Source organism: Terrapene carolina, unplaced genomic scaffold (genome assembly GCF_002925995.2).
Source record: "Terrapene carolina triunguis isolate 2854851 unplaced genomic scaffold, T_m_triunguis-2.0 Scaffold17, whole genome shotgun sequence".
Classification (NCBI taxonomy): Eukaryota; Metazoa; Chordata; order Testudines; family Emydidae; genus Terrapene; species Terrapene triunguis.
In genome coordinates this window covers 1,173,855-1,200,892 of record NW_020664368.1, presented here as the reverse complement: position 1 = coordinate 1,200,892, position 27,038 = coordinate 1,173,855, and the positions used below count along the sequence as shown (strand labels likewise).

Genomic DNA, 27,038 nt, shown 5'->3' with positions numbered 1-27,038 from the left:
CGACATCTTTCCCGTTCACCTTGTCCGCTGGTGACTCCCCCAAGCCATGATCCTCTTCCAACTTTAGGGGAGTGGACAATGAGAGGCCGTCACACTCATTGGTTTGGGTTTCGGGGTCGGGTTCCAAGGTATCTATCAACGGTGGAGTCAAAGGGCCCTCCTTGGAACTGTCACTGCTGTAGCACTTTCTCCATACAAGTCCAAAGGTCCTCGGGGCTAAAACAAAGTCTGAAGTTCTCACGGGGGTGGTAGAGGAGTCCATGTTTCCTCTCAGCCTTTCCACAATTTCTAAAACATGTCTTCTTGGTAAGAGATTGCCTCCTCTGCCCGGTACTGGGACTTATGGGGTGATGGTTCTGTACTCTGATTGGCAGAGGGTGTTGGGAGGAGTCCTTAGAGGGGTCACATGACCCTCTTCTGGGCGGTTCACCCCATCCAAGAACTTGGCCTATTTTGGCCAAATCTCCTCTTGGGGCGGTCCTCTGCAGCCAAAACCCATCGCAATTGGTAAAGGGTGGTGGGAGGAGTTCTTAGAGGGGTCACATGAAATACTTCCGGATGGGTCACCCCACCCCAGAATTCCCCCCAGTTGGTCAAATCTCTTGGGGTGGTCCCCAGTGGCTGAAACCCCTTCTGATTGGTAGAGGGCAGTGGGAGGAGTTCTTAGAGGGGCCACATGACACATCTTGCTTCTGGTTATGTGTCTGCCTTGACCCCGGAAGTAATACCCCATGGGTGTGGGACTTCTGGTGACCGGTGGGCAAGGGGTGGGGGTTAACGTTTGATTGACAGTAGGGCCCTTATACTACTGGAGCGCCTTCTTCTGTTTATCTCCGTTCCGCTTCATTCCCCAATCACTCGGCCAGAAGAGATGTCACTTATGATCTCAGTTGCCACCAGCTGGACAGTGGGACTTGGGTCTTTCTGTAGGACCTGGAGAGCTGAAATTACAGAGGACAACATGTTAGTGAACAGACTGTCAAATCGCAGCTAAGTGTGATCACAGAACCTTGAACTACCTGAGCAGAATGATCACATGGAAAAATGTGAGACTGGGCTCAGTCCTTCTATTGGGATGGAAAATACACGAGAGATGAATATGCCTCACTTTTCATATAGTCACCTCTGCCTGAAATAGCTGGAGACTTATTACCTCTGAATAGCACACTACAGCAGCTCTCCAATACAAACAAAGCTTTAGGTTCTTCCACTCGGTCCCTTCCATGCTCCCAACTGGGGGGAGACCCTGACTCTACCAGAAAGTCATCCACTCTGCTGTAAATGGAAGAAGGCCCATTGTTTCAATAGCTTCCACTTTTAAGTTTATTTTCCATCTCTATTCAGGAGACACTGCCTGAGCTCAAATAAACCTGGAATTTAACAGAGGCCAGGTCCAAACTGGTTTATGCATGATACAGGGCACCTACTGGAAGAAAAATTGCTGGTGGGAAATTTGAGGTAGCAGAAAGTGGCTACAACTTCTTCTCACCTGGGGAGTCCACAGAGAGCCAATAAAGCCCAAAGAGTGGATAGCACTGGCTGTGGAGGGGGCATTGCCAGGACAACCAGGAGATGTACTGACTCATATCACACCTTCTGCAGCTTCCTCCTTTAGGGAAAATTAAAGCGGACTTTCTACTGGGCAAGAGTGAATTTGTCCTTTGCTGTGTGGCTGATGCACTTTGCACCAGTGGTATCGGTTACTGCTGCTTGCCAGCTAAATTCCTTTAGAACTCACTAATGAACAGGACTTCAGCTGTATTTATTACTTACACATCAGCAGATATTCCAGGTCCAGCCATTTCATACGCTGCCTGTCTGTGTGTTCCAGGATGATGCCTAAATACACAATGTAAAATAAATAACAACAATAATAATAAAACCTTCCCTTGTTGAGTGCAAAGTGATATTAGCAGCCCCTAGACAGGTCTTTGGCGTCTCCTACTGTGGGCCTAAGGGTGAGCTGTGGGCAAGAGGATGCTACAGCAGTTTAGAGTCCACACTGAAGAGAATGAGAGAGACATTTTTTAAAAAGAATGTTTCCATAAAACCCATTTGCTTGAAACAGTCTGTGTTCCTCTTGCCACTGCTGTCAGTTATTGGAGACATACTAAGATAGTGTCTTGGTCTAGTGGTCTGTGCAAAGGACTGGGGCCAGGAATAAGTGAGTTCTAAGCAGGGATCTCACAAGGTGACTGATAGGTGAGACGTAGGCCACAATGCCTGTCTGTCTCACATGGGTGTGCTAGGGTGAAGAGGGCACAGGGCCAAAGAGGAGGAACCTAATGCTTCCTTGACAAGGTGGTGTGGCCAGGAACCTGAAACAGCAGGTGCTATGGGGAGGTGGGCTGCATGCCTCCCAATGATGAAGTAGCAGTGAGGAGCACTGAACAACACTGTGGGTAGGTCTGCACTTTGATCTAGGGGTATCACTCCCAGTTCAATGGGACATGCCCACACTGGCTCTGACAGCGATAGCATGCTAACATTAGAATGTAGCTAAGGCAGCACAAGCAGTGGGAGGAGCTAGCCACCTTGAGAATAGACTTTGGGGTTTGGATGGGATCATACTTGGGGTGGTTAAACCTTCTGCTGCTCCTGTCATCGCAACTACTCTCTATTTTTAGCACGCAGGACTAGTGCGGGTACGTCTCATCAAGCTGGAATTATACACCCAGCTCAAAGTGTAACCATGCCCTACATGACAATGTCCCTGCCTCTACTACTAAATGACTGCACCGTGCTTTCCCTGCAATGATCCCGAAGCACTTGATAGCAACTAATCCACCACACTGGAGAGGTAGGGATATTAACATCTCCATCTATGGATGGGAAGCTGAGGCACAGAGAGATTAATGGCAGCTCAGCGCTGCACAGTGGGATTGTTTCTGACTCCCTCAATGGAATTACCAAAAGGGATACTGGGCATCATCTCTCACCAGCTAAGTTGGCTGCAACTGCCCGGATCTCTTCCCAGCTGCTATAGAAGTACGTGATGGTGATTTGGTACAATTTCTCCAGCAGCTCTGCATTGTTTTTGACCTAGAGGAAATCAGGGACACATGAGCTCTCTCTGGCTAGAAGTGCCCTTTGACTGCCAGCACATGCTTTTACGAACCACAGGTAAATAAGATAGAGAACAGGTGGCTGGGTAGAAGTAGGAACAATGTGGCAGATTTACATTTCCCATCACCCTCAGTCATATATCCCACTCTTACAGTTATTTACATTATCCATCACACATCCCCCCCCCCCCGCACCTCTACACCACCACTCCAGTCAATAATCTCAGACAGTTCAACAGCTCACTCACAAGGTATCTGCAAATGTCCACCTGGAGCTGTTTAGGCTTCAGCTCAGCTGTGCCACCAAGGTGCTCATTAATTGCACTTTGGAGTCTCTTCAGTCCCAAAAATGGGAAACAGAGGTGAAACGTAGCTCTGCATTCCTGAAAAAGAGTGTCACACCATTGAATTGTTCCCTACCGAGTGCTATGTTCATTCAAAGGGAACTCATCTGCGTGACTGCTCATCTATTCCAGGATCAAAAAAAGGGATTCATCTGGATGTAATTGGCAGAAAACATGCAGGAATGACTAATAGACGGGAGAGCTTCAACTGAAATCTGGAGATAGCATCAATGTCTTTTGGGAACAGATATACCGATGAAAGCTGCTGCACCAGGCATAGCTGTGGTCTCTCTGTTCTGGGGAGGCAGGGGCCTGGGGTGCAGAGACAGACAGGAACAGAGACCTGTCGGGGTCAGACCCATGACCTCTCCTGGATTCTGGTGAGGCAGCCATGGACCAACCTGTCTGGAACTGACTCAGCAGGAGGGCAATGAACTGAGGGGAGAATTTGGGCCTCCACAGCAGGCAGGAATAGCAGAGCTCCCCTGGCATTGGGAGGAAGATTCCTTTTGCTTAGTAAATAAGTCACTGTCGGTCTTACCATTGAAACCTCAGGGTTTGGGTCTTGCAGGTGCAGCAGAAGTGTGACCCAGCTCTTTTTAACCTGGTCGGCGAAATAGGTCTTCCATTTTCTCTTTGTCAGCCGGGCCAGGATGCCAAATAGGACAAAGGCCATTGAGCGAAGAGCATCATCCACCTACAGCCAAGAAAGCCCTGCAAGTTAGTAACTAAGAGACAATCACATCATGCACTTTGCACAGCCATCTCTTCTACGCTAAAGTAGAGTGATTCCAACTACAGCTAGTCGGAAAAACGGTAATTAACCAATTTTTTGTTCGAATTTGCTGATTCATCAAAATATTTTAGAGACAGTTCAGTTTTGATGAAATTCCTCTGGAAGCCAGGTAGGGGTCCTTAGAAACTTGCCTGGTGTCTTTCCAGTGCACCCATCCAGCTCTGTAGCAGCCAATCTAGCAGGCTGATTGGGATCGTGGGCTTCCAGGCCCCCAGCTTCTGGGACCCTGGGAGTCCTGGCTCTCAAATTTGCAACTCCCTGGCACCTCTAGCTCCCAGAGTTTCCTGGGTTCCCAGCACCGGGATAGTCTGAAAGCAGACTGCCCTGGGCCAACGCTTCCAATAGAGCTAGGTTGAGAATAGTAATTCTGTTTCACAAAGAGTTTTGAACTTTGGGGAGAGGGGTTCCCACAAATAGGAACAAAACCCAAATTTGAAATCTCTAAATTCTGTGCAAAACAGAATGATCATTCCAACCCTCTCACATAAAAATGGTATAGAACAGGCCCAACACTCTCTATTGTACTCTGTAACCCCCATTTCATGGTTATCTAGCTACCTAATCTAGTATTCAGACTTTCTTTGAGGTTCTCAGTGGCAATAAAGAAGAATAGAAGGGTGAGACTGTGGGAGCAGGGATGTCATCCCCATCCTCCTAATGTTCTCCTCCTCCGTAAAACACCTCTCTTCCCTGGGGCCTAAAATCTCTTCACTCCGACATGAGTAATGCCCAGGGAGTCCACATCACGCATTGTAAATGGAGTCTAATCAAGATCGGTTGAACTGAGGTTGGAGAGATCTGTTCACATACATCGTCAAAGTAAGTCCGGATCTGTTGGGTGAGGTCTTTGAAGGAAGAACCTATGTCCTTCTCTTTCAGCTCCTTCAGGACTTTGGCCAGTGCTTTCATGCTCTCGCCAATGACTTCCGAACTGAAAATGTCATGTAAGGCCCCGATCAGTATGTCCAGAAGAAACTTCTTGTACTTGTACTTTTTCACCTGTACAAACATATGACATTAAAGAACACTTATCACTGATCACACTTCTAATAAGTTTTCTTTAGCAGTTATGAAGCTGTGGGAATTTCATCAACCCCGTCTCCCCCCCAGAGACCTATAGCTATATTTCAGACCATTGGTGCCATAATACACCTGTGTAATCCTATTATTAGATTCCTAGTTACTTAGATTCCAAGGCCAAAAGGGACCATTGTGATTATCCGGTCTGACCTCCTGCATAACATACAACTTCCCCGAAATAGTCTCTGTTTGAACTAGAGTGTATCTTTTAGAAAAACATCCAATCTTGATTTTAAAATTGCTAGTGACAGAGAATCCACCACCACCTTTGGTAAATTGCTCCAATGGTTAATTAAAATTACCATTAAAAATGTATGCCTTATTTCCAGTCTGAATTAGCCTAGCTTCATTTTTCCCCATTGAATCTTGTTATACCTTTGTTTGCTAATGTGAAGAACCCATTATCAAAATTTATTCCCCATGTGAGTAGTTATAGACTGTCCTCAAGTCACTCCTTAACCTTCTCTTTGTAAAGCTAAATAGATTGAGCTCCTTGAGTCTATCACTAAAGGTATATTTTCCAATCCTTTGATAATTCTTGCGACTCTTCTCTGAATCCTCTCTAATTTATCAGCATCCTTCTTGAATTGTGGATACCTGATCTGGACACAGTATTCCAGCAGTGCCATATTCAGAGGGAAAATAACTTCTTTACTCTTCTTCAAGATTCCTCTGTTTATACCTCCAAGGATCATTTCAGCCCTTTTGGCCACAAATTCATATTGGGAGCTTATGTTCAACTGATTATCTGTCATGACTCAAGTTTTTTTCAGCATCATTGCTTCCTGGGATAGAGTCTCTCATCCTGTAAGTATGGCCTGCATTTTTTGTTCCCAGATGTATACATTTACATATGGTCATATTAAAGTGCACATGGTTGACTTATGCCCAGCTTACCAAAGGATCCAGCTTGCTCTATATTTACTGCAAAGAGGTTACTAGGGTATATGAGAGAGCAGAATTTGGCCTAGTGCATTTTGTGCAGCCTCTGTAAACTCTGAACAACTCTCTCTCTTGGTTTCTCTAGTTATGCTGCATTCTATTCAGTAATCTCTCTTACCTTCTCAGGTGCGCCATAGACTAAATTTCCCAGGCCTCTCACAGCCATCTGGCGGACAATGCTGTTCCTATCATGTGACCTTTCTTCCAAGATGCTCAAGACAGACTTAAGGAACTTCTTCTCCCTGAGCATGGAATCACTCATTAGCTGAAATAAAATCAACATGTCCATTAGCACCAATATGATCATTAAGATTGGCAATATAATTTGAGCAGACATGGAATACACTAAAAACAACAAGGAGTCCTCCTACAGCCACAGTCTTGTGGATACAGACTAATATGGCTACCCCTCTGATACTTGGCACATAAGACACTGTAACTTTATTATTCCACACAAATGAGAAATGTCTTAAAACATGGAGCTTTCCTTTTGGGCACTATAATAGGGATCCACTCACCTCTTGAGAGCCTCTTAGTGGCTGGGTCTGGTACCACAGTCCTTTTCTCACCCCTGGCGCACCCTGCCAGCCGACCTCAGTGAGTCTTCTGTGTCTCAGGCCTCTGGCTGCGTCCCAAAGTCCAAATGAACCCCTTCTGGGGTAGTCAAGAACAATCCCATTGCCCTCACTAGGGTCTCCAGCCCCAACTCTGGGTTCTTGAAATTCTGCCCTTTGTTCAAGCTCTCCATAAGCATTGTCCCCTCCGTGGGGCTTATGCCACTGTAGATGGTAGGGGAACCAGGGCCTGCCCATAACTCTGGGTTCCAAACCATGGACCCTGGAAACAGTAGCTAGGCACTGCTTGATTTCAGTTCATTTTTGCTTCTTCCTACCGGCCACTTTTAGCTTCACCCTCACCTCCGGGTTAAAGTTCTTAGGGACCCTCTTCCTGCAAATCCAGCTTAAGCAAATGCTGCCAGAATCAAACTCTGGCTATCCCCTGAATTTCTGTGGCCAGAGAGCAGCACCCTTTCTTGCCCCTCCAGGTCCTGCCAGGAACTGACCTGCTAAGGCCCTGCAGCTCCTTTTAGCTGAGCCTGATGGGCTCTGATTGGCTGCTTTCATGAGTCCTCTCTAGTCAGACCCAGATTTGTGGCTGTTTTCCTGGGGCAGGGTGTAGTAGGACCACGGGGCCTCTTGTAAAGAGCCTCAAAGCCCAGGTACAGCCCATCACAGGCACAGATCGATTGTTTTTCTTAGAACCAGATGAGCCCCTAAGATAGTTGCTTAGCATAAGTGGGAAATATGATGCCGATGTTAGAAGAAGGCTGTGGAAAGGGCGGATGGTCCAGCTGTTATCACACTAGCCCAGGACTTAGGAGACCCAGGTTCAATTTCCTGCTCCCTCAAAGACCTTGGGCAAGTCACTTAGCCCTTCTGTGGATCAGCTCCCTGCCTGTAAAATAGGAATCATTGTGCTTCCCTACCTCCCAGGAGTGTCGTGGGGATACAGACATTAAAGAGTTTTGAGGTACTCAGATACTACAGTAATGAGAACCTAAGATAGATGTGAATGTATTTGCATGTTGCTTGTTTTATAGTATTAGGACACTAGGTTCATTCAGAAGATCTGCTGAGCTAAACCAAAATCAGGAGCTGTTGGTTAGTATCAGCACTAGGACTTGGCAGAAGAGGTCCAGGAATTCAAACTCTGTCTGTATCTCTCTCAGCCAGCACCAGTGGTTGTGTAGCTAGCATAGGCAATGACAGCAATAAAAATATCAGAGAGAGAATGACTCAGAAAGGTGTAATGAAATTCCTTGTGAGGTTTCCATATAAAGGAGGACCCATTCTACTATCTAAAATGACAATTACTCCTATGAACTGAACTGTACAACTCCCGAAAGAAAGGCAAACATGAGACAACAGTCTAATGGTGAAACTGCTCTTCAGAACCCTGTGTCTTACCTGGGCAAGGAAAGCTGTGCTGGTGACTCGGAGGTTTTCTGTTGGGGAATTCACCCAGGGGAGGAGGCTCTGTAAGATCTCAGGTGTTATTAGTCCAGATCTTAGCAGAACACTGGAAGACAAAATAAACCGCTTATGGGGTAGATTGCACACTTCAAAAACTCAGCTGCTCTGAGCATACAGCACTGATATCTATGAATAGGAGCTGTGTGTTTCCACCCAGGGCACCCCCCACAAAGCTATAAACTGGAGGTTCCCTCTCAGACACTCTATTTGCTACTGATTCCCAAGGATAAAATCATGCCTCCTAGATCTCTTACCTCACCAGCAGACACACTCCCTCATGGTGAGTCTTGGGGTTTTCAAGCAGACTCCATGTTCTCTGCTCCCTGAGCGCTCTCCCCAGTCTCTCATTCCCGGCTTTGAAAAGCACAGCCTCTAATGCTTGGATAGAAAGCCTGGGGAAAGAGAGGCACAGAACTGCAGCAATCAGTAGGAAGGTGCAGCCTGAACAGAGCAAGGAAGCCCCGGTTACTTGTCAGGTCTGCTGTTCATCGACAGTTCATCCATTGGCAATATCCTGGACACCAGTGTCCCTGGAAGGACTTGATGCTGGGAGGTAAGTTTCATCTCATACATCTCATATGACTAGTTTTGCTAGGGACAAAATTTTGCAGTCATTTTTCCCTTTCTGCAAGGAGTATGGGCACTAGCAGAGTACAATGATATGGAAAAGATACATGATCAGGACCCAAACACTGGGGGCATAGAGTGTGGTGATCACTAATGGACATTTATGATGTGACAGAGAGTTGAGGGTTTGCACTTGAATCAGCACTCTGGTCACTATTAGTACTAATTTGGTTCCTCACAGAAGGCCTAATTGGACAGAGGTGTGCCTGATTACGAGGTCAGATTGGGGCTAGTGAGTCAAGGAACCAATCAGTCCATTAACAGGGAAACTGTATAAAAGGACATGGGCAGGAGCTCTTTGAGGGGAACAGACAGAGAAAGAAACTTGGGTGACCAGATGTCCCGATATTTGGGGCTTTATCTTATACGGGTACCTGTTACCCCCCACCCCCTGTCCTGATTTTTCACACTTGCTGTCTGGTCACGCTAGGAGAAACAGAAAGACAAAAAGCTAGGAGAGCCTGACAAAGTGAGGTCTCTGAGTGGAAACACCTTAGCCCCCGCTTTTGGAGAAGAGTTTAGAAAGTTGAGATACAATATAAAGGTGCTATGTATTGGTAGGGGGATTAAATAGACTATATATTGGTGCTTACAAGCAAGAAAGTCTCAACGCGGTCTGTGTTTGTGAAAGATGTGGGGGTGCAACACCCCTCTCTGTCACAGCTGGGGGCTCATCAGGGATTTCCCTGTTATCTATGCAAATGGAGAGCCTGTTGGAGAAGCCGGTGTAGAGGTTTTGGCAGTCCGGGTGATGGAGGGAACACTGAAATGGATGGTGAAGCAGCAAAGAGAAGTGTAGAACAGGGGTTCTCAACCTTTCTGTTTCTGAGCCTCCCCCCACCCTCAACATGCTACAAATACTCCATGGCCCAGTTCCAGGCCTCTGCCCTGCCAGGCATCAGAGTTTGGGGCTCCTGGCTCTGGTTTTTAACCTCATGGGGTGCAGAGGCTCGGGGCTTTAGTGCAGGTGCTGGGCCTCAGGGCTCCAGCGTGGCTGGGTTCAGAGCTTCAGCTTTCTGCCCTAAGCCCCAGCTAGTCTAATGCCAGCCCTGCTTAGCGGACTCCCTAAAACCGGCCTGGTTGAGAACTGCTGGTGTAGAAGACCCTACAGACCTTCCAACAATCCCACCATGCAGAAAAACAGCCTTTGCTTGCCTGGTAGGTTTAACAGCAAAAGAGCCTTCAGGAATTTATACAGGAGCAAGCCCAGGTCTGGCAACAAATCCTCCAAAGTTTGGCCAGTCCTGTGACAGGAAATGGAAACCAGGCACAGGAGATCAGACTCTGTAAAATGGGACCTGCGAACAACCCTGATGTGTTTTTGGTTACTCTTAAAGGAGCAGCAGTGAGACCTCATAGGGACAGAACAATGTGGGGTCTTCAACTGACACCCTATTTAACCGGGGAAGCACATATATGGGTCTTAGTGATTAGCAGGCAAGAGATTATGACATGATTAAGGCAGCCATGCTGGACTAGGTGGGGCCTGTCCACAGAAAAGTACTGCCAGAAATGGAGAATTGAAAGATGGATTGAGGGATTATGCTTCTGTGCATTTGGACAGAAATTAAAAGATTGGGCCACTCATTGGTAAGGCCAGATACTCAAACTGTGGGGGAGATCATGGACTGCATGATTCTGGAAGTTTCTTCAGAGTCTCCCTGAGCATACCCGAGCATGGGTTACGTGGCGCCAGCCAGTTAATCTGGACCCCACAGTTAAAGTTAGAGGAATTTGCAGAGGCGGACATTCCCAGAGTGAGTCAGTGGTTTAAGGGACTAGATTTGAGAAGGACCAGAGTGCCTCCAGCTGGGAAGGGCAGCAAGAAGAAGAGGGAGGCGCCTCAAGGAACTGTAGTGGGAGCTTGTCCTACAGTGTGCTACCGACATAGACGTGAAGGACATCTAAAAAGAGACTGTCCTAAAATGGACTGTGGGTTTGCACAGTTTTGTGGCTGGGATAAGACTCCCAGGCAGGGAAGAAAAAAGAAAGTACCTACCATATCGGTATGGGTAGGGAGGAGCCACCAAAGGGACTAATGGACACAGCTTCATCCTGTTTGTTAATCGGGCAGGAGTTAGTGAAACCCCACTGGATACTTCCCAGAGGTAGGATCAAAACTGAATATGTACATGGGGACAATAAATTCTGCCCAATGGCAGAGGTGACTCTGGAAATCAAGGGGAAGTTTAGGCAGAAACATGTAGGGGTAGTGGATGGGTTGCCCCACTGCCTTCTACTGGGCATGGACTGGCATCCCTTTCTAACAGGGACACCAAGGCATGTATGGAGGCTCAGGAGGGTGGAAACAAAACCTGAAGGGCCAGATAAAGAGGAAATATATGTAAAGGGGCTGGAGGAACCTAGACACGAAAGTACAAGCCACAGAGAAGGTGAGGATGCAGAAGTCCCCTGAGAGACAAGAGGGAGGAGAAAGAAAACAAAGGTCAAGAGTAAAGGTGACTTAAGATCATCCATTGGGGTCAAACAGTCATCAGAGCCCTTACCACCAGGATCTCAGGAGCGGGCATCCCGAGAACACTTTGGAGGGACTCAGCGCAGTCTGTGTTCATGGAAGAGGCCGGGGCACAGCACACCACCCCTCACATATAGGTACCTAAAATAGGCCTGCACATGGGCCAACAGCAGGAGCAGAACACTTGTGTCTGCAGCGCCAGGAATCACATAGCTAGGTATCCATCCATGTGAACAAATTCAAGTTTTGTGGACAAAGCTTAGGCACCCATGTTTGAAAACCTGACTCACTGTGGCCACTACATAAGACCAGCCTTACTGGGTCAGTCCAATGGTCCATCTAGTCCAGTATACTGTCTTCCAACAGTGGTCAATGCCAGCTTCTTCGGAAGGAATGAACAGAACAGGGCAATCATGAAGTGATCCAATCCCTGTTGTCCAGTCTCAGTTTCTGGCGGTCAGGCCTAGGGACACCCAGAGCTTGGGGTTGTATCCCTGACCATCTTGCCTAATAGCCATTGATGGACCTGTCCTCCATGAACTTATCTAATTCTTTTTTAACCCAGTTATACTTTTGGCCTTCACAACATCCCTTGGCAATGAGTTCCACAGGTTGACCGTGTGTTGTGTGAAGTAGTACTTATGTTTATTTTATAGCCACTGCCCATCCGTGAACAGAGTTTAGATCCTGGTTTCCTAGGAAAATTCAGAGACATTATAAAACCCTGAAGTCTGTAATTTGAGCACCTTGTTGGCACAGAATAAACACAACAATAATAGAAACTAATAATGTTGTGAGATTGGTGGGAAATGTACATTAATGGGCTATCAGAGCTGAAGTCAACTGATGACTCAGGAATCTCTTAGTGTTAACTGGCGAGGGGCACAGAGTGGGTGCCGAGTGGTCTGGTATGTACATTCTAGTTCACTAAAAGATTGCCATATGAGTCTCAAATAAAAGCCCATGTCACCAATATCATTGTGAAACACATGTACAGATGCGGTGTAAAGAGTCATGTATATGCATTGAAAATTACATTCTTATGATCTGTGTCTAGGGACTAGTCACCAGGAAAGGTGAAAAAATAGTTTTCTTTCAGGGAAGAAATGTTTATCCATCTGTTTCTTTATCTGTAAATTAAGCATGTAGGGTTCACATTCAGTTCAGAAAGACTGTGAGAACTTCAAAGAAAGAAAAGTAACAGGAAGTAGACAGGGGGTGGGGACTCAATTTTGGGGTACACATCAAAGGTGTGCTCTAGTATATTTGGGGGACAAAGAAGACACCCTGGCATCTTTCACTTAGGAAGTAGATGGACAGTGATATGGACCGCGGGGTTGCTATCAGGCGTGGTTGAGAACTTTGGGTGAGAAACATCTTTAGACAGGAGATTAAGCTGTTGGTTAAGTTTAGTCTCTAAGAGCATGTTATGATTTCATTTTACATGTAACCATTTTTTGCTCGCATTCTTACTCACTATCACTGGAATCTCTGTTCTTTGATCATCTCTGTTCTTGTTTGCACTATAAATATATCTAAGTGCTGTGTGTTTTGCCGTATAGTATAAGTAATAAAGTATAGAGTCTAAAGTATAAGTAATAAACTGGTGTGTACTGTTCCATTGGGAACAGCAGGCCTGGTAATTCTGTGGGTGTTCAGTGGATAAAGGACTGGACACTCTATGGAACAGTCAGAAGACTCGGGGGTTGGTGTGTGCCTATCACTAACTTGTACAAAGAGTCTGAGGAGGCCTGGATGGCAGTGTTTGTTGTTGTTCAGTTCCCTGAAACGAGCCTGGTCGTTTCAGGGAACTGACCCACAGCAGGCACAGACAAGACTTCCTCACTCTAAGGGCAGGTGATGGTAAGGTGCCTCGTAACCCTGGGAACTCCTGGGGAGTGTCACACAACTCTATTGGAATTCTCCTTGTTTCTCTCCCTTCCTTCTAATTACCGGCAAGGGTCGCCCTCAGTATGTTGTAGGTCTTCTCGGAATAGCATCCCGCTGCTTATCCTGGGCAAAGGCATCTCTTGTCCTAGGGTTCGGCTGACCTGCTGCAGGAGAACAGGAAACAACTCTGGGAGCAGCTCCTGCACAGCTTTGCTCGACTGCAGTGCTGACACCACCTCAGAGATGGCACATGTTGCCTGAAAGGAGAGAATGGTAAAAAATGAGAGCTCTTCCCAACACCATCACACCCTCTCTCCCCTTCTGAGATCTGCTGTATGAAATTCTCACTTCTGCCAGTAACTTGAATGACTGCAAGCAACTCGCTTAAGTCATGGCTCAGTTTCCCACATCTGTAAAAATGTGTATGACCTACCAAGGCATGTTGTGAGTCTTAAGGAATATTTGCAAAGCACTGTGAGAAACCTGGTTCAAAGACTTGCTAATTGCCAGATGTTATTAAGTAAATCAGCCACGTACTCTAAAACTGCCGTATTTGTTCCACAGACAGCAGAGCTGGACTCAGGGAAACATCCTACATCAGAGGAGAAGTGCCCACACAGCAATATTATACCACACTTCTAGCTTTGCATCAGCAGGATTGTCACAGGGCAGAGGAAAGCCTGAAAGACATGTCTGTCTTTACTTACTGAGAGAGGTTCAGCAGCTGCCAAATCCCTGTCGATTTCAGTCTCTGAGGTGATGCGGCCTTCTTGTCTTGTTGGAGTCTTTATCTTGTTTATCAGGATCTTTAGGACTTGAGTGGCAAGCAAGGGGTCTCCCCCCAGAGATCTCCACAGCTCAGTGATGTCACTGCAATTTAACAGAAGTTACATGTGACCCCTGGACACTTTTGTGGCTCAGACTGAATACGTCATATTTAAGTAAAGACCAAATTTTCTCCTTGCCAATGATGAGAAAGTTAGGAGTACTGTCCTCCTTTAACGCTCCTCGTGTTTAAATATTGAGTTTCCAGTTACAGAACTAGGTTAAGTGACCTAGTCTTACTGCAGCCTCACCATTAATACTAGACTTCAGAAGGACAGGACACAGAGCGCCAACCTCAGTTCCTGCTTTCCCATTTTCCAGTAAATATGGAATCATGAACATGTGGCTACAAAGATCTAGGGTTTGGAAGGCAAGTTGATGAAGGAAAAGCCATATTCCTACTAACTGGTGTGATATAGCACGGCCAGAGGACAGCAGGAGAGTGATAGATGGGAGATATGTAAGCCCCAGGATGATGAGAGCCTTAGTCCCTGTAGAGGGAAGAGAGGCTGCTACAGATTAATTAGAGCACCTGAAAACAATTAAGCCAATTAGAGCACCTAAAGCCAGTCACCTGATAAACCCCCCCTGCTTCAATCAGACAGTTGGAGGAGTTGAAGCAGAGTGGTTTGGTGTTGGAGCAGAGAGCAGTTTGGAGGAAGCAGTTTGGAGAAGTGCTGTGGCGGGCCAGAAGACCAAGACCCTAGGTAAAGGGAAACCCGGCTTGTGCAGAGCAGAGGGACTCTACAGACACAAGGGGTTGGGAGAAACTTGGCCCAAGCGGAGAGAGGGCAGGAAGCCCCACAAGCTGAAGGGCCGGAGAGGGAAGTATCCCAGGGGAAGGAATCGCTAGTTCAAGTGGTTCACTGCTATCCCTAGAGCCCCTGGGCTGGGACCTGGAGTAGAGGGTGGGCCCAGGTCCCTCCCTCTCCACTCCCCTTTTCTGGGACACTAATGGGACAGTTGATACCCCAGTTCAGGGGTGAGAAACGGTGCCCTGCACCCCCACAAGAGGAGAAAGTGCAGGACGCAACATAATAGTGCCGGCAATTTGCCACACTGGACATACAACTATGAGACCAAATATTCGTGGCCATCCTATGTCCCCTTCACAAAGGGTGTCCCTATCCTCTGTTTGCCAGAAGCTGGGACTGGGCAACAGGGGACGGATCACTTGACAATTACCTGTTCTGTTCATTCCCTCTGGAGCATGTGGCGCTGGCCACTGTCGGAAGACAGAATACTGGGCTAGATGGACCTTTGGTCTGATCCAGTATGGCCGTTCTTATGGTCTTAGATTCCAGCACTGATAACTGATAACTCAGTTAGGGATCTTTAAATGAAATGATGGATCTGCTTCCAGTCCAGTTTTAAGTACCCAGGACAGCAACTCTATTCTAGCAGCCACACCCTCACTGATACCAAGCAGAGGTCTGATGATAATATTGGCTCTATTCTTTGTAATCAGCCAGGGATTTGGATTTGAAGCTGTCATGCTACCAGGAAACCAACAGCCACTGCTAATTCCCAGAGTGAGGTCAATTCAGGTGTCTAGAGAGGTAGATGTTTCCAACAATACACTCCAGTTATACCAGTAAAGATAGGTCTTTAGGATATCAAAGCAGCTATTAATTAATGGAAACAGAATGACACTTAGTTTCTCTCCGCACCCCACCTTAACATACTCTTGGACCTTCCTGCAGAAAGACCCAGGCTATTAACCTTTAGGAATTATCCCAAACTGTCTGCTGCTTAAATAAAGCCCTACATCTCCCAGTAAAGCTGTGGGATCCATGTTTCACCAAGATGAATGCAATAGGTAGCGGTATATACCTGTCCATCGGCAGATGTTCGCCGAGGAGGCTGGAGATCACTGTCTCTAGGTCACGGTGAGCTAAAATGGACACCGCCTCCACCAGGAACTGCCTCAAGCTGCCCTCCTGGATAGTAGACATGTGGCTATATATTATAACCAGGATATCTGGCACCTGGAAGGAACAAAACCAGAAAGAAATGTCCCTTTTTCTTTCTCTCCATTCATTCTACAGAATCAAAACCTTTATTTAGCCATTTAGCCAGTTGCTGCTTTTTTAGAAATTCTTCACTTCAAGAAACAAATGTTCAAATATGTCTGCATAAATTTAACCCACAAAAATTGCCCACACTTGGCTGTAAAAACTAACACTGACACACACATATACATACCAGGTAATTTAATGTGGTGGTGCCCAGCTATGCATTAAATAAACCAGTTCGCATGCACAAAAGAAGGCTTTGCTTGCCCACATTTTGCAGGTGTGATTTAAGCAGCCAAATCTGACCATTTGCCTCGAAGAATGCGGAGTTCATAAACAACCACAAGCACAAAATATGCAAGTGCTTTAAACACAGTGTGCAAATGCCTGGGACTATGAACAGGTGATGACCTCTCGTATTCACTCCTAACCCTTCACATCTTCAAAACACTGTGCAAACATGGCAGTTCTGCTGCAAGGGTTCCCTGTCCTGAGACCTTTCACCAGCCTTGTTAGAAGATTTGTGGAGTGCTCCTTTCATCTAGCCCTAACACACTGGGCTCCAGAATAAGGCATATAAATAGTGGATCCCAAAGACACTATAGTTTTCTCCCTCCCTCCCCCCTTCTATTCTTAAAGGGTACGTCTACACAGCAAAAAAATCCCACAGCAGTGTAAAAGTGTAGCTGTTCCTGCTCGGGCTGGAGCCCAGGCTCTGAAACCTGGCAAGAGGGTGGGTCTCAGAGCCCAGGCTCCAGATTGACTGGGAATGACTACAGTGCTATTTTTATCCAGGTAGCCATTAGCCATAGGCCTCCTAAGAACTGGATGATTCCAAGTGCCAGTCATTCTGTCTTGTTGTATTTTCCCCAGAGTCTCTTTTTTCAAGCCTTTCTTGGCTGAATACTGTGGCAACAAGCTAGACAAATAAATAACCAACCATCTTCCTTTTCCCTTAGATTATCTCTGTCTACTACGATTGATTCTGCCATTGCCTATCTTAGGGTAGGAACAGAGATGGAATCGACTCTATGTCCGAGGGGGAGAAACAGCAAGATTTTTGTTCATTACACATAAGGGGAAAGAGCTAAAAGCCTAGAGTTTAGGCAGAAAACCTCTCCAGTTTCCCGTTTTACCTTGTCCAGCATGGCATCTCCACACTCCTTCAGGATGATCTTCATCCACAGTCCAGCTGCCGTGGCACAGGTGGGGCTGGCAGACAACATACCACCCAATGTGGCCTTAATAAAGTCTGTAGCCTGTTCTGCGGGAAAGTACTCACTAACAACCTGGGAACAAATCAAAAACAGGAGAGACTGCAATGATGTCTGGCTTTTTAAAAATGGAGGCCTAATATCTCTATGAAAAGATATATGCATCAACAAAGTGTTAATTAGCCTCATGTCTAGCGAGCCATTTGTGATTACAATTCTCTCGACAGTCTAGATACGACATTTTTGTATTCTACACTAATGATATCAGGTTAGAGGCAAAGCCTCTGTGGCACAGTTAGCACAACATTGTACTGGATATGCAGGAGGGAAGTTTCCAGTTTGTATTCTCTTATATACACTGCATCTTTTTACAACTTATAAAATGAAGTAAAGAGAGGCATGCACACAAATATAGGCTAAGGCAAACCCACAAAGTGACAGAATGAAGACTGGGTGGTTTCTCAGCTTGATGTTCCACTAACACAGTTTTTTCTCATGGATGGCTGGATAGGTACATGTGTGCGCAGCTGCGTGCGTATTTTCATGTGCGTGCAACATTCTGTGGAATCTGGTTTTTACATGGCATTCATAGCACACATCTATGAAAAGCATCCTGCTGGTTACTAGCAATGAATGCCCCGCTCCCACAGCTCACTCCAAGTACGGAAAGGCATCATAAAAGCTTAAATGTAAAATGAATAGTGCCCCGTCACTAGAACATCCGCACAAGCTTTTTGAGTCAGTTACCCTGGCCATTTTGGAAGATGCCTGAAACAGAGCCTCAGGGTCTGGAGCTGTTAGTGCTTCACGAAGACATTTCAGCTCCTCCTCCGCCGCTGACCCCAGGTTCATGGACTGGCCTGGAGTGGAGAAAAGGAGAAAAAGTACTGTAACGATTAATGAAACTGAACCTCTATTGCATGGATATTCATACAGAAGGATCCATGTGCTATGCTGTTATCAGCATAGTGTAAAATCTTGGCCCCATCAAAGTCAATGGCAAAACTCCTGTTGACTGTAATGGAGTCGGGATTACACCCTAAATTTATTGTGAATGATACAGGATTGAACAAGCACTGTATTCAGCTTGGAGCAGCTTTCTGGGTGTGTCTGGTTTCAGTAGCCTCTCTGCTCTTAGTATTTAAATCTAATCTCATATTCAAGTACAAGTCATGCAGATAGATCTCAGGTTCCAATGTAGAGGTGAATCCCTCCACCAAACTCTCATTGTAAAAGAGATGGGTCTGGACAAAAACTTCGGCAGGAAACCCAGGCTCATCAGTCACTTCTAAACAATGCTGGGATTTCTATCTTGTACATGCAAAGATTGGAGTCCCTTCTTCTGTTTCTGAATCACCAACACTGTTTTTTAGGACTGATTAATAATAATTGGAAATAAGATGACCAGATGTCCCGATTTTATAGGGATAGTCCCGATTTGGGGGGGTCTTTTTCTTATATAGACTCCTATTACCCCCCACCCCCTGTCCCGAGTTTTCACATTTGCTGTTTGGTCACCCTAACCCTACATCTAACCATCAGGTGAAAAGAATATCCTACTCTCTCACAGAGGGGAAAATGGCCTACACTTACTCCAGTAGCTTTGAATGCTCATGACAGAGGGCTGCTGGAAGAACTTTTTGTTTAAAGAATTATTCCAGGAAACCCCTCCAATACAGCCAGTGGCAGGGTAAAGAGAATGAAAATGTTTAGTACCAAGGGCTTGTCTACATGGAGATAGTCAAGAAAGCTAATCCAAATTAATTTTCAAAATGCATTAGTTAAACTTCATTAAACACCTATGGGGACACACTTATTTAGAATTAAAGGGGCCTTATTTCAGGTTAGTTTAATTCATGTAATTCACTAAAATTAATAAGGGCCATTTTAATTCAGAATCAGAGCATCCACACATGTGTTTAATGCCACTTTAAATTTACACCTTTAGTTCATTTGGATTAACTTTCCTTAGTGTCCCTGTGTAGACAAGCCCTAAGGAATTTAGCAGTTATCTACCTGTATGCAGACCATTTATTATTTGTACAGTTCCCAAAAGTGTGCTAGGCTCTTTACACATCATAATCTTCTCTTCTAATCAGGTATTTACAAGATGCCCACCATTCTGTTATCTAAGTGCTAACAGACAGGACAGAAAGAACTAGACAGGCAGAAAAATGGACATTACAACAGTGAAAGAAGGTGAAGAGTTACTTATACCTGCTAATGGTGAAGAATTACTTATACCTGGTAATGGTCTCCTCACCTTGTATACAGAGAAGGCAGCTGATACAGTCAACCGCCCACTGACGGGACGTGGCCAGTGAATCACAGCTGTATGGTGCTATTAGTCCAATCAGAGATCCAAACCGATTAAAAGTTTCCTGAGTCTAATTACAAAAGAATGAAGAATGAACGTTCTCCAGCTGTACTAGACTTCACTTGCCATCCTTATTGTTGATACCAGTCAGCTCTGTGTTTTTGGGGAACCAGGGCGCTGTATCTAGCCTGTGTGACTCATGAAGGACACCCCTCACCCCGTCTCTGTTTGAACCAAAACCGATCGGAGAAAAGGCTTGCAGAGAACAATGAAGGGCATGGGGAGACACACCTAGACCCCCCCTGACAAGGGTGACAAGATTAAGACGTCTCCATTTTTGCATACAGAATGTAGAACAGAGACAACTCCCCTAGCCTCATCTGCATGAAAGATGGGATAGGGATTTGCATAAAGAATGAGGAACGGGGAACCGCACTGAACTCTGGGACCAGAAAAGCAGGGACGCACTGCATCATGGGAATCCCTGCTCCAGATGCTAATGAACTTACACCTGCACACACCCAGCTCAGCAATTATCAGAGCAATTCTAGTAATAAACCTTTGATTGATATCCCAAAATACTGTAGCAGCCTAGTTGCCTTGTGAGCTCCCTGTAAGAAAACAACACCCATAGCCAAGAGTAATCAGCTCCTATTGTCTAGCCCAGGGGTCGGCAACCTTTCAGAAGTGGTGTGCCGAGTCTTCATTTATTCACTCTCATTTAAGGTTTCACGTGCCAGTAATACATTTTAACGTTTTTAGAAGGTCTCTTTCTATAAGTCTATAACATATAACTAAACTATTGTTGTATGTAAAGTAAATAAGGTTTTTAAAATGTTTAAGAAGCTTCATTTATAATTAAATTAAAATGTAGAGCCCCCCCGGACCGGTGGCCAGGACCCGGGCAGTGTGAGTGCCATTGAAAATCAGCTCGCGTGCCGCCTTTGGCACGTGTGCCATAGGTTCCCTACCCCTGGCCTAGCCTAAAGAAAATTCTTGAGCCATCAGTTTACCCATAAACAAATCTAGTGTTCTCCCTTGAGCCATTGTATTTTCTCTACAAACCCCCCGACCTATGTCCAAGTAAGGGTTCTGATGTATAGACCCAAACTCTGCATCAGTTCCATTGGGATTCCATCTCCTGACTGATTGTGCTGGGGGCTCTGCCTGTCTCCAGCACTCAGGACCCTGAGCTACCACCATCACCTGGGAACCCCGACCAGTTCAAGCCTCATGGAGTGGGGGAGATCCCTCTCTCTCTCTGTTTTCTTTTCTACCTCAGGTATTAACCTTTAAAATGTAACTGTTATGTTTGTTTAGCCCTCCTTGTGTAGTTATCACTATTATTCAATAAATAACTTTTATGGTTCAGCTGGTTACTTCTCTCTCTCTCTCTCTCTATTTTACTCTTTTGTGTTTTTAGCTTCCCCCATTTACTCTGCAGCAACGCTTCTTGCACCTAAGCTAAAGATCCCTGTAGTGCCCAAAATACGGTGGGGTTTGCTCATCAAGTGTGTTACTCCCAGTACAATTGTAATGTGAAAGTGTGATAGGGATGTGTTAAACTTGGGGCACATAAGGGAGGGGCAGCTGAAAGTGCTGTTCAACCCAGCCTATTGAGACCAGGGGCACATAAGGGTACCAGCTTGAAAGTGCTGCTTAACCCAGCACACTGAATACAGGGACATATGAGGGGATCAGCTGGGGAATGCTGATTGACTTGCTCTGCTAGTGTGTGTGCGCATCTTCATCTAGTTCTAGTTATTAGTCCTGGGGAACCTAGGTCCTGCAGGATAGCTCCATTGGGAGCTCCATTGGGAGGGGACTTGTAGAAAGAAGGAGTAGAGCTCCATATGAACACACAAGTGACATAAGCAGCATATTAACAGAATTACAGAAAACTCCCCCTCCCCCAGAAGAGTAACCCTAATCAATGAGCCTACCCAAAGTGACAGGCACATCTGATAACATTGTGCCTCTGATTCCTGTACTGAACTGGGTAATGCACATTGGAAAACATAATCCCAATTGTACATACAAACGGATGGGGTCTAAATTAGCTGTTATCACTCAAGAAAGAGACCTCAGAATCATTGTGTACAGTTCTCTGAAAGCATCTGCTCAACATGCAGTCAAAAACCATAACAACATGTTAGGAACCATTAGGAAAGAGATCGATAATAAGACAGTAAATATCATTATGCCACTATATAAATCTACAGTACCCCCACACCTTGAATACTGCGTGCAGTTTTGGTCATCTCATCTCAAAAAAGATATGTTAGATTTGGAAGAAATACAGAGAAGAGCAACAAAAATTATTAGGCGTATGGTGTTATACCAATAAAAACTAGCAGGATCTTATTAAAGGGGACAAGATAAAGATGCCACATTTATTATGATAACAATTTGATTTATGACCAGTAACTAATATCTTAATCCTTATACACACACATTATACCTAATACCTATACACACACATTCACACACACATCCATCAGATGTTCTGCAGCTGCTGCATAGTTACCAGTCCTGCTTGAGTCTGTGGCTTGAGTTTGCAGCTTGGGTTCGTAGCTTCTGGTGGCTAACTGGCCAGGAAAGCCGGGCACAAGGACGAGCTGGGTCTCTGTTGGGCATGCACCCATGCCCTTCCATGTTGGCAGCAGAATGTTACCCTCCTCCAAAGTTTTCCATCTCACCCATCCTTTTTGTAGGCTTTAGTTTGAATCCAGAGTCTATAGGTCTTGCTGTGTCACGCTGCCTCTGGGTTTGGTGATTGATCACCCGTCAATTGCAGACATGACTTTCAGCCTGGGACCGGGCTTTGATCTTCCTTCTATTGTACCTTTTCTTTTTAGGGTGGATTCTTCTTACTTTGTTAGGGCTCTTGTCTGCATCTTCAGCCGTTGGTGTTTGAACTCTATTTAATCAGGACAGGCCGGGGCTGGAGGTTGATTCCATCATCCATACATACCTCATTCACACATCTAAACTAAACTAATAAGATTACAGCAGGGTTTGCAAAAATGAAGGTTGCAGCAAGCCCTTACAAAATGGAGTAAGCGTTTTAAAATGGGGTTTGAATTACAATATGGCAAACAGTGAACAGAAGTTACAATATAGACAAGTATAATGGATGGCAAACAGTGAACAGAAGTTACACTGTAGGCAAGTGTAATAAATTGTGAACAGAAATTACAATACTGAAACAGAGCAAGTCTCAGTGATTTAAGCAGGAATTGGATTGATAGTGAAACTTACAAAGGCAGCTGACTGAACAGCTATGGCTCTTAACAAGCATCTTAACTGTTAATTAGCCAGTTATTGGGGTAACCGGTTTTATGAATGAATATTGTTTCATTCATAAAACTTTATTTATGAAGTTACATTAATACAGTAAACAATTAAAAACAATTTCATTCATGAGTCCTACAATGGGACAACTTCTCGTACAAGGAGAGATTAAAAAGACAGGGACTTTTCAGCTTGGAAAAGAGACGACTAAGAGGGAATATGATAGAGAACTATAAAATCATGACTGGTGTAGAGAAAGTCAATAAGGAAGTGTTATTTAGCCCTTCACATAACACAGGAACAAGGGGTCACTCAATGAAATTAATAGGCAGCAGGTTTAAAACAAACAAAAGGAAGTATTTCTTCACACAATGCAGTCAACCTGTGGAACTCTTTGCCAGGGAGATGTTGTGAAGGCCAAAAGTATAACTGGGTTCAAAAAAGAATTAGATGAGTTCACGGAGGATAGGTCCATCAATGGCTATTAGCTAACATGGTCAGGGATGCAACCCCATGATCTGGGTGTCTCTAAACCTCTGACTGCCAGAAGCTGGGGCTGGGACTGTCCAACAGGGGATGGTTCACTTGACAATTGCCTTGTTCTGTTCATTTCCTCTTAAGCATTTGGCACCCACCACTGTCAGAAGACAGGATACTGGGCTAGATGAACCATTCTTCTGGGGGATCCAGGATAGCAACTCTTATGATTTATGTTCTTAGCTGATTAAATAGAAATTCAGCTTTAGCATCCTGGGAGCATAAGAACCAAGAATGCATTTGTGACACTGGCAGACCAGTCAACCTGTGTATGACCCATAATAACTTAACAAGAGGCGCTTCTACTGTATCAAGACAGTTCACTTGCATGTGAATTTCTAAGAGATGTATTAGTCTAGCAATCATCAACTCATTCAAAAATGAACAATAGAGGCTAAGTGTATTTGTCTGTGTTTATCTATACCCGGTTAGAAGTTTCACAATATAACCAAATTAGCTTGTAGATGCTAATTCCCTTTCATGTCTTAATTGCCTTAATTATGTATGCAAGGTGTTCAGTTAACCTTAAAATCAAAGATGTAAGACACTCCAGGAAATCAATCATTTCTACATTATCTTCACCTTAACTATCTGTGTTATAATGGAAGAACGGCTAATTACCTTATGCGAAGGAATGTAACTAGTTTACTGTGTTAATAGAATGATAATAGAAGATTATCTTCAAAGCAAAGTACAACAGGTGATCTGCATTGGGGGAAGGTCCTTCTGTGACAATTTCTGTGAGGTAGGCTTGTCAGGCTGCTAGAATAGCTATAAAAGAGAAGGCTCGGGCCTGAGCCTATCATCTCTAGTCTGCTTAAACTTTGAACAGGGAAAGTGTAAGCCATAGGACAGAGATTTTCCAAATAATCATTTGGAATAACCTGGAAAGTGCATGGAAAAACTAACAGACTTTACATCTAAGCTGCCTTTGGATTCTGATCTGTTGGGATGATTCCAGAGAGACTTTTACAAACCAGCAGTTTATTCCATCACTGTTGTGATCTTGAACTATGAACATTGAAAGTCACTTGTATGGATATTGATCATTTAACCATTTGTAACTCTCTTCTTTCTTTTAACAATAAATCTTAGATTTAGTTATTAAGGACTGGCTGACAGCATGATATTTAGGAAAGACCTGAGATTCATATTGACCTGGGGATAAGCATCCGGTCCTTTATGATCACATATGGTGAGCCAAGTTTTCAGTAACCCCTCACTATATTAGACATAGAATATCAGGGTTGGAAGGGACCTGAGGAGATCATCTAGTCTAACCCCATGCTCAAAGCAGGACCAATCCCCAGAGAGATTTTCACCCCACTTCCCTAAATGGCCTCCTTAAGGATTGAACTCACAACGCTGGGTTTAGCTGGCTACTGCTCAAACCACTGAGCTATCCCTCCCCGTTCTTCCAAGACATGGATGTTTAGATGGGAGCCAAGGTCTGGACTGCCAAAAGGGGACTGCGTTTGGCATCTTGTTAACTAGGGTGGGAGCTCTTCTGTTGTTGACTTGGTGAATCTAATTATAGAATAAGCCATCAGTTTGGGGGATTGTCTGCCCTCTACTTCTTGCAGTCTGCCCGGAGTGTGGTCACAGCATTGTTGTGTAAACCTCTCTTCTGGAAGCAGGGGGATCTTAGTCACCTTGAGAACCCAGTTGCTGCCCTGGAAGAGTTTTTCATGCATTTGCGTTGAGTGTCAGATCTGATATAAGCAGGGAAGTCAGCTCAAGGAAGAGTAAGAGGCTATACTCACTGTGCTATTAACTGCCTCTTGATAGGCAGTCAGCAGCTGGGTGCTGGCCTGCAAGACCCTTTCTCTCTCCCACTCCTTCCCTGAACTGAACCATGTCCTTAGTAGCTGTTGGTAGAGCAGGGGAATGGACAGAGTTAGTACCAGAAAATCCCTCCCAAAAGTTCCTCTTAAACATCTCTTTAATTGTCACTAAAATCCCTCTCCAAAGCATCTGACCTCGGTGTAGCAAAGGAATTACATGTCTAATGGAAGAGCCCCTTAGATATACAAGTCCCAGGGACCAGATTCACCTCTGGTGATTGAAGCCAAAGGAGTTACATGAGAGATGAATCTGGGCCCGTGTATGTGATGTCTGCTGTAGACTGTCTGATGGGAGCTGTCTAGCACATTGCATGCTGTTTGATGTCTGCTGCTGTGGTCTGTTTCCTGGGCAACTTCTCCCACGTCGAGTGGCAAAATGACAGAGAGGAGCATTTCTTTATAATTTGAATAAGAGCAGAGAAGTCCCCCCCGCCTTTTATAACTTCATTTTTATACTGAAGGTGCATCAAACTCCCTACCCTTCAGCTCTTCAAGATATTCTGTTCATGTCTGAGGAACAGGAAGTCTCCTCTGAATGAGTTTCCATACATAGGGCTTAACTCAATATTAATGAATTCCTCTTAGAAGAAGTGATCAGTTTCAACTGGTTCTCTTGGATCTGGCTACTGCAGTGGTGATTTTCTTGCCGGTCCAAGTAGTGTCAACTCCATTGTAAGAACTCGATCCCAATCCAGCCCTGGCATAAAATGGCATAGCTTCCATGGATTTCAATGGGGCACATGCCCACTTATCACAAGGAAGAATGTAGTGCTTTCTCCCTAAAATTCACTCCGTTGTGGAAAATTCCTCCACAACTGAAGCTTGACCCCCTAAATCTCTGACTCTTCCCTGCTGTAACACAAGAAACAATCTCCACCGCTGTTCAATGGTCTACTCACTTCAAACATTTCCTGGAACCAGTCTGCGGTTGGTTCTTCCTCCAGCAAAGTCTTCATTAGCTTGCCAAGAGCTTCCAAGGACCTCACGTACAGTGACTGAAACCAGAAGAGAAGGAGTGAGGCTCAGCACAGATCATTTGTGTGTGTGGGCCGGGGAAAGCTAACCATAACCTTGCCAGGGAGGCCATGTGTGACTGCCATCACCCAGTGCCTGCTGGGCAGAAATACAGTGGATGGTGCCAGAGGAGAATTGTTGTCACGTACCTGTATATGCAGAGCATCCTTGGCTGTCTCGCCTTCCTCTTTCATCTTCTCCAAGGGAGGAAGGGGAAATAAACTTTTGAAACACTCATCAAGGAGCTCACGGTTTTCCTCCAAGGTCAAAGATGGTTTGAGTTTGCTGGCAGAAGAAAGAGAGAAAAGTCATGCAATAGACTCAGTACCACCTCCAAGTAAAAGAGTGGGTCCAATGGCTAGAGAGTGCCCCAGTCTAGAACCCCAAATGCAAACAACCCTTCACTTTGCAGCTGAGCACCTCTTTGCACCTCTATTAAGTATTGGCTCATCTAGAAGTAAAGCTAAAGCTTCAAGTCCCCTTTTTAGAGAAACCCACAAGCTTCCTTCCCCCTGCCAGCTAGCCAGACACCTCCCTCCCCATCTGAACTCTCCTCCATTGTACTGCATGCCCCACAACCTCCAGTCTTGTGTCTTTCAAGCACAAACCTCTAAATGGACACATTCGAACCCTCAAGAATGAAAGTTCTGCTGGTGAGCAGCATGTGAGCCAAACCCTGCAGGCATCAGACTGCTCCCAACCTGACACTCATGAATTAACAAATA

The 27,038-nt window shown here is 45.2% G+C and overlaps 1 protein-coding gene across 1 annotated transcript in view; it reads right to left on the bottom strand.

The window, feature by feature from the left end:
- Positions 1-843: 843 nt before the first annotated feature.
- LOC112120657 (maestro heat-like repeat-containing protein family member 2B) overlaps positions 844-27,038 on the bottom strand; it is a 54,686-nt gene continuing 28,491 nt past the window's right edge. The window contains exons 23-38 of the mRNA XM_026647902.2: positions 26,463-26,598; positions 26,199-26,294; positions 19,571-19,694; positions 18,055-18,167; positions 17,230-17,382; positions 15,912-16,066; positions 13,961-14,123; positions 13,317-13,510; positions 8,515-8,652; positions 8,195-8,306; positions 6,346-6,492; positions 5,016-5,204; positions 3,951-4,106; positions 2,940-3,042; positions 1,774-1,839; positions 844-941 (exon numbers count right to left, since the gene is read on the bottom strand). Of these exons, the coding sequence (XP_026503687.2) occupies positions 844-941; positions 1,774-1,839; positions 2,940-3,042; positions 3,951-4,106; positions 5,016-5,204; positions 6,346-6,492; positions 8,195-8,306; positions 8,515-8,652; positions 13,317-13,510; positions 13,961-14,123; positions 15,912-16,066; positions 17,230-17,382; positions 18,055-18,167; positions 19,571-19,694; positions 26,199-26,294; positions 26,463-26,598 (2,143 nt within the window). The remainder of the gene's footprint in view (positions 942-1,773; positions 1,840-2,939; positions 3,043-3,950; positions 4,107-5,015; positions 5,205-6,345; positions 6,493-8,194; positions 8,307-8,514; positions 8,653-13,316; positions 13,511-13,960; positions 14,124-15,911; positions 16,067-17,229; positions 17,383-18,054; positions 18,168-19,570; positions 19,695-26,198; positions 26,295-26,462; positions 26,599-27,038) is intronic.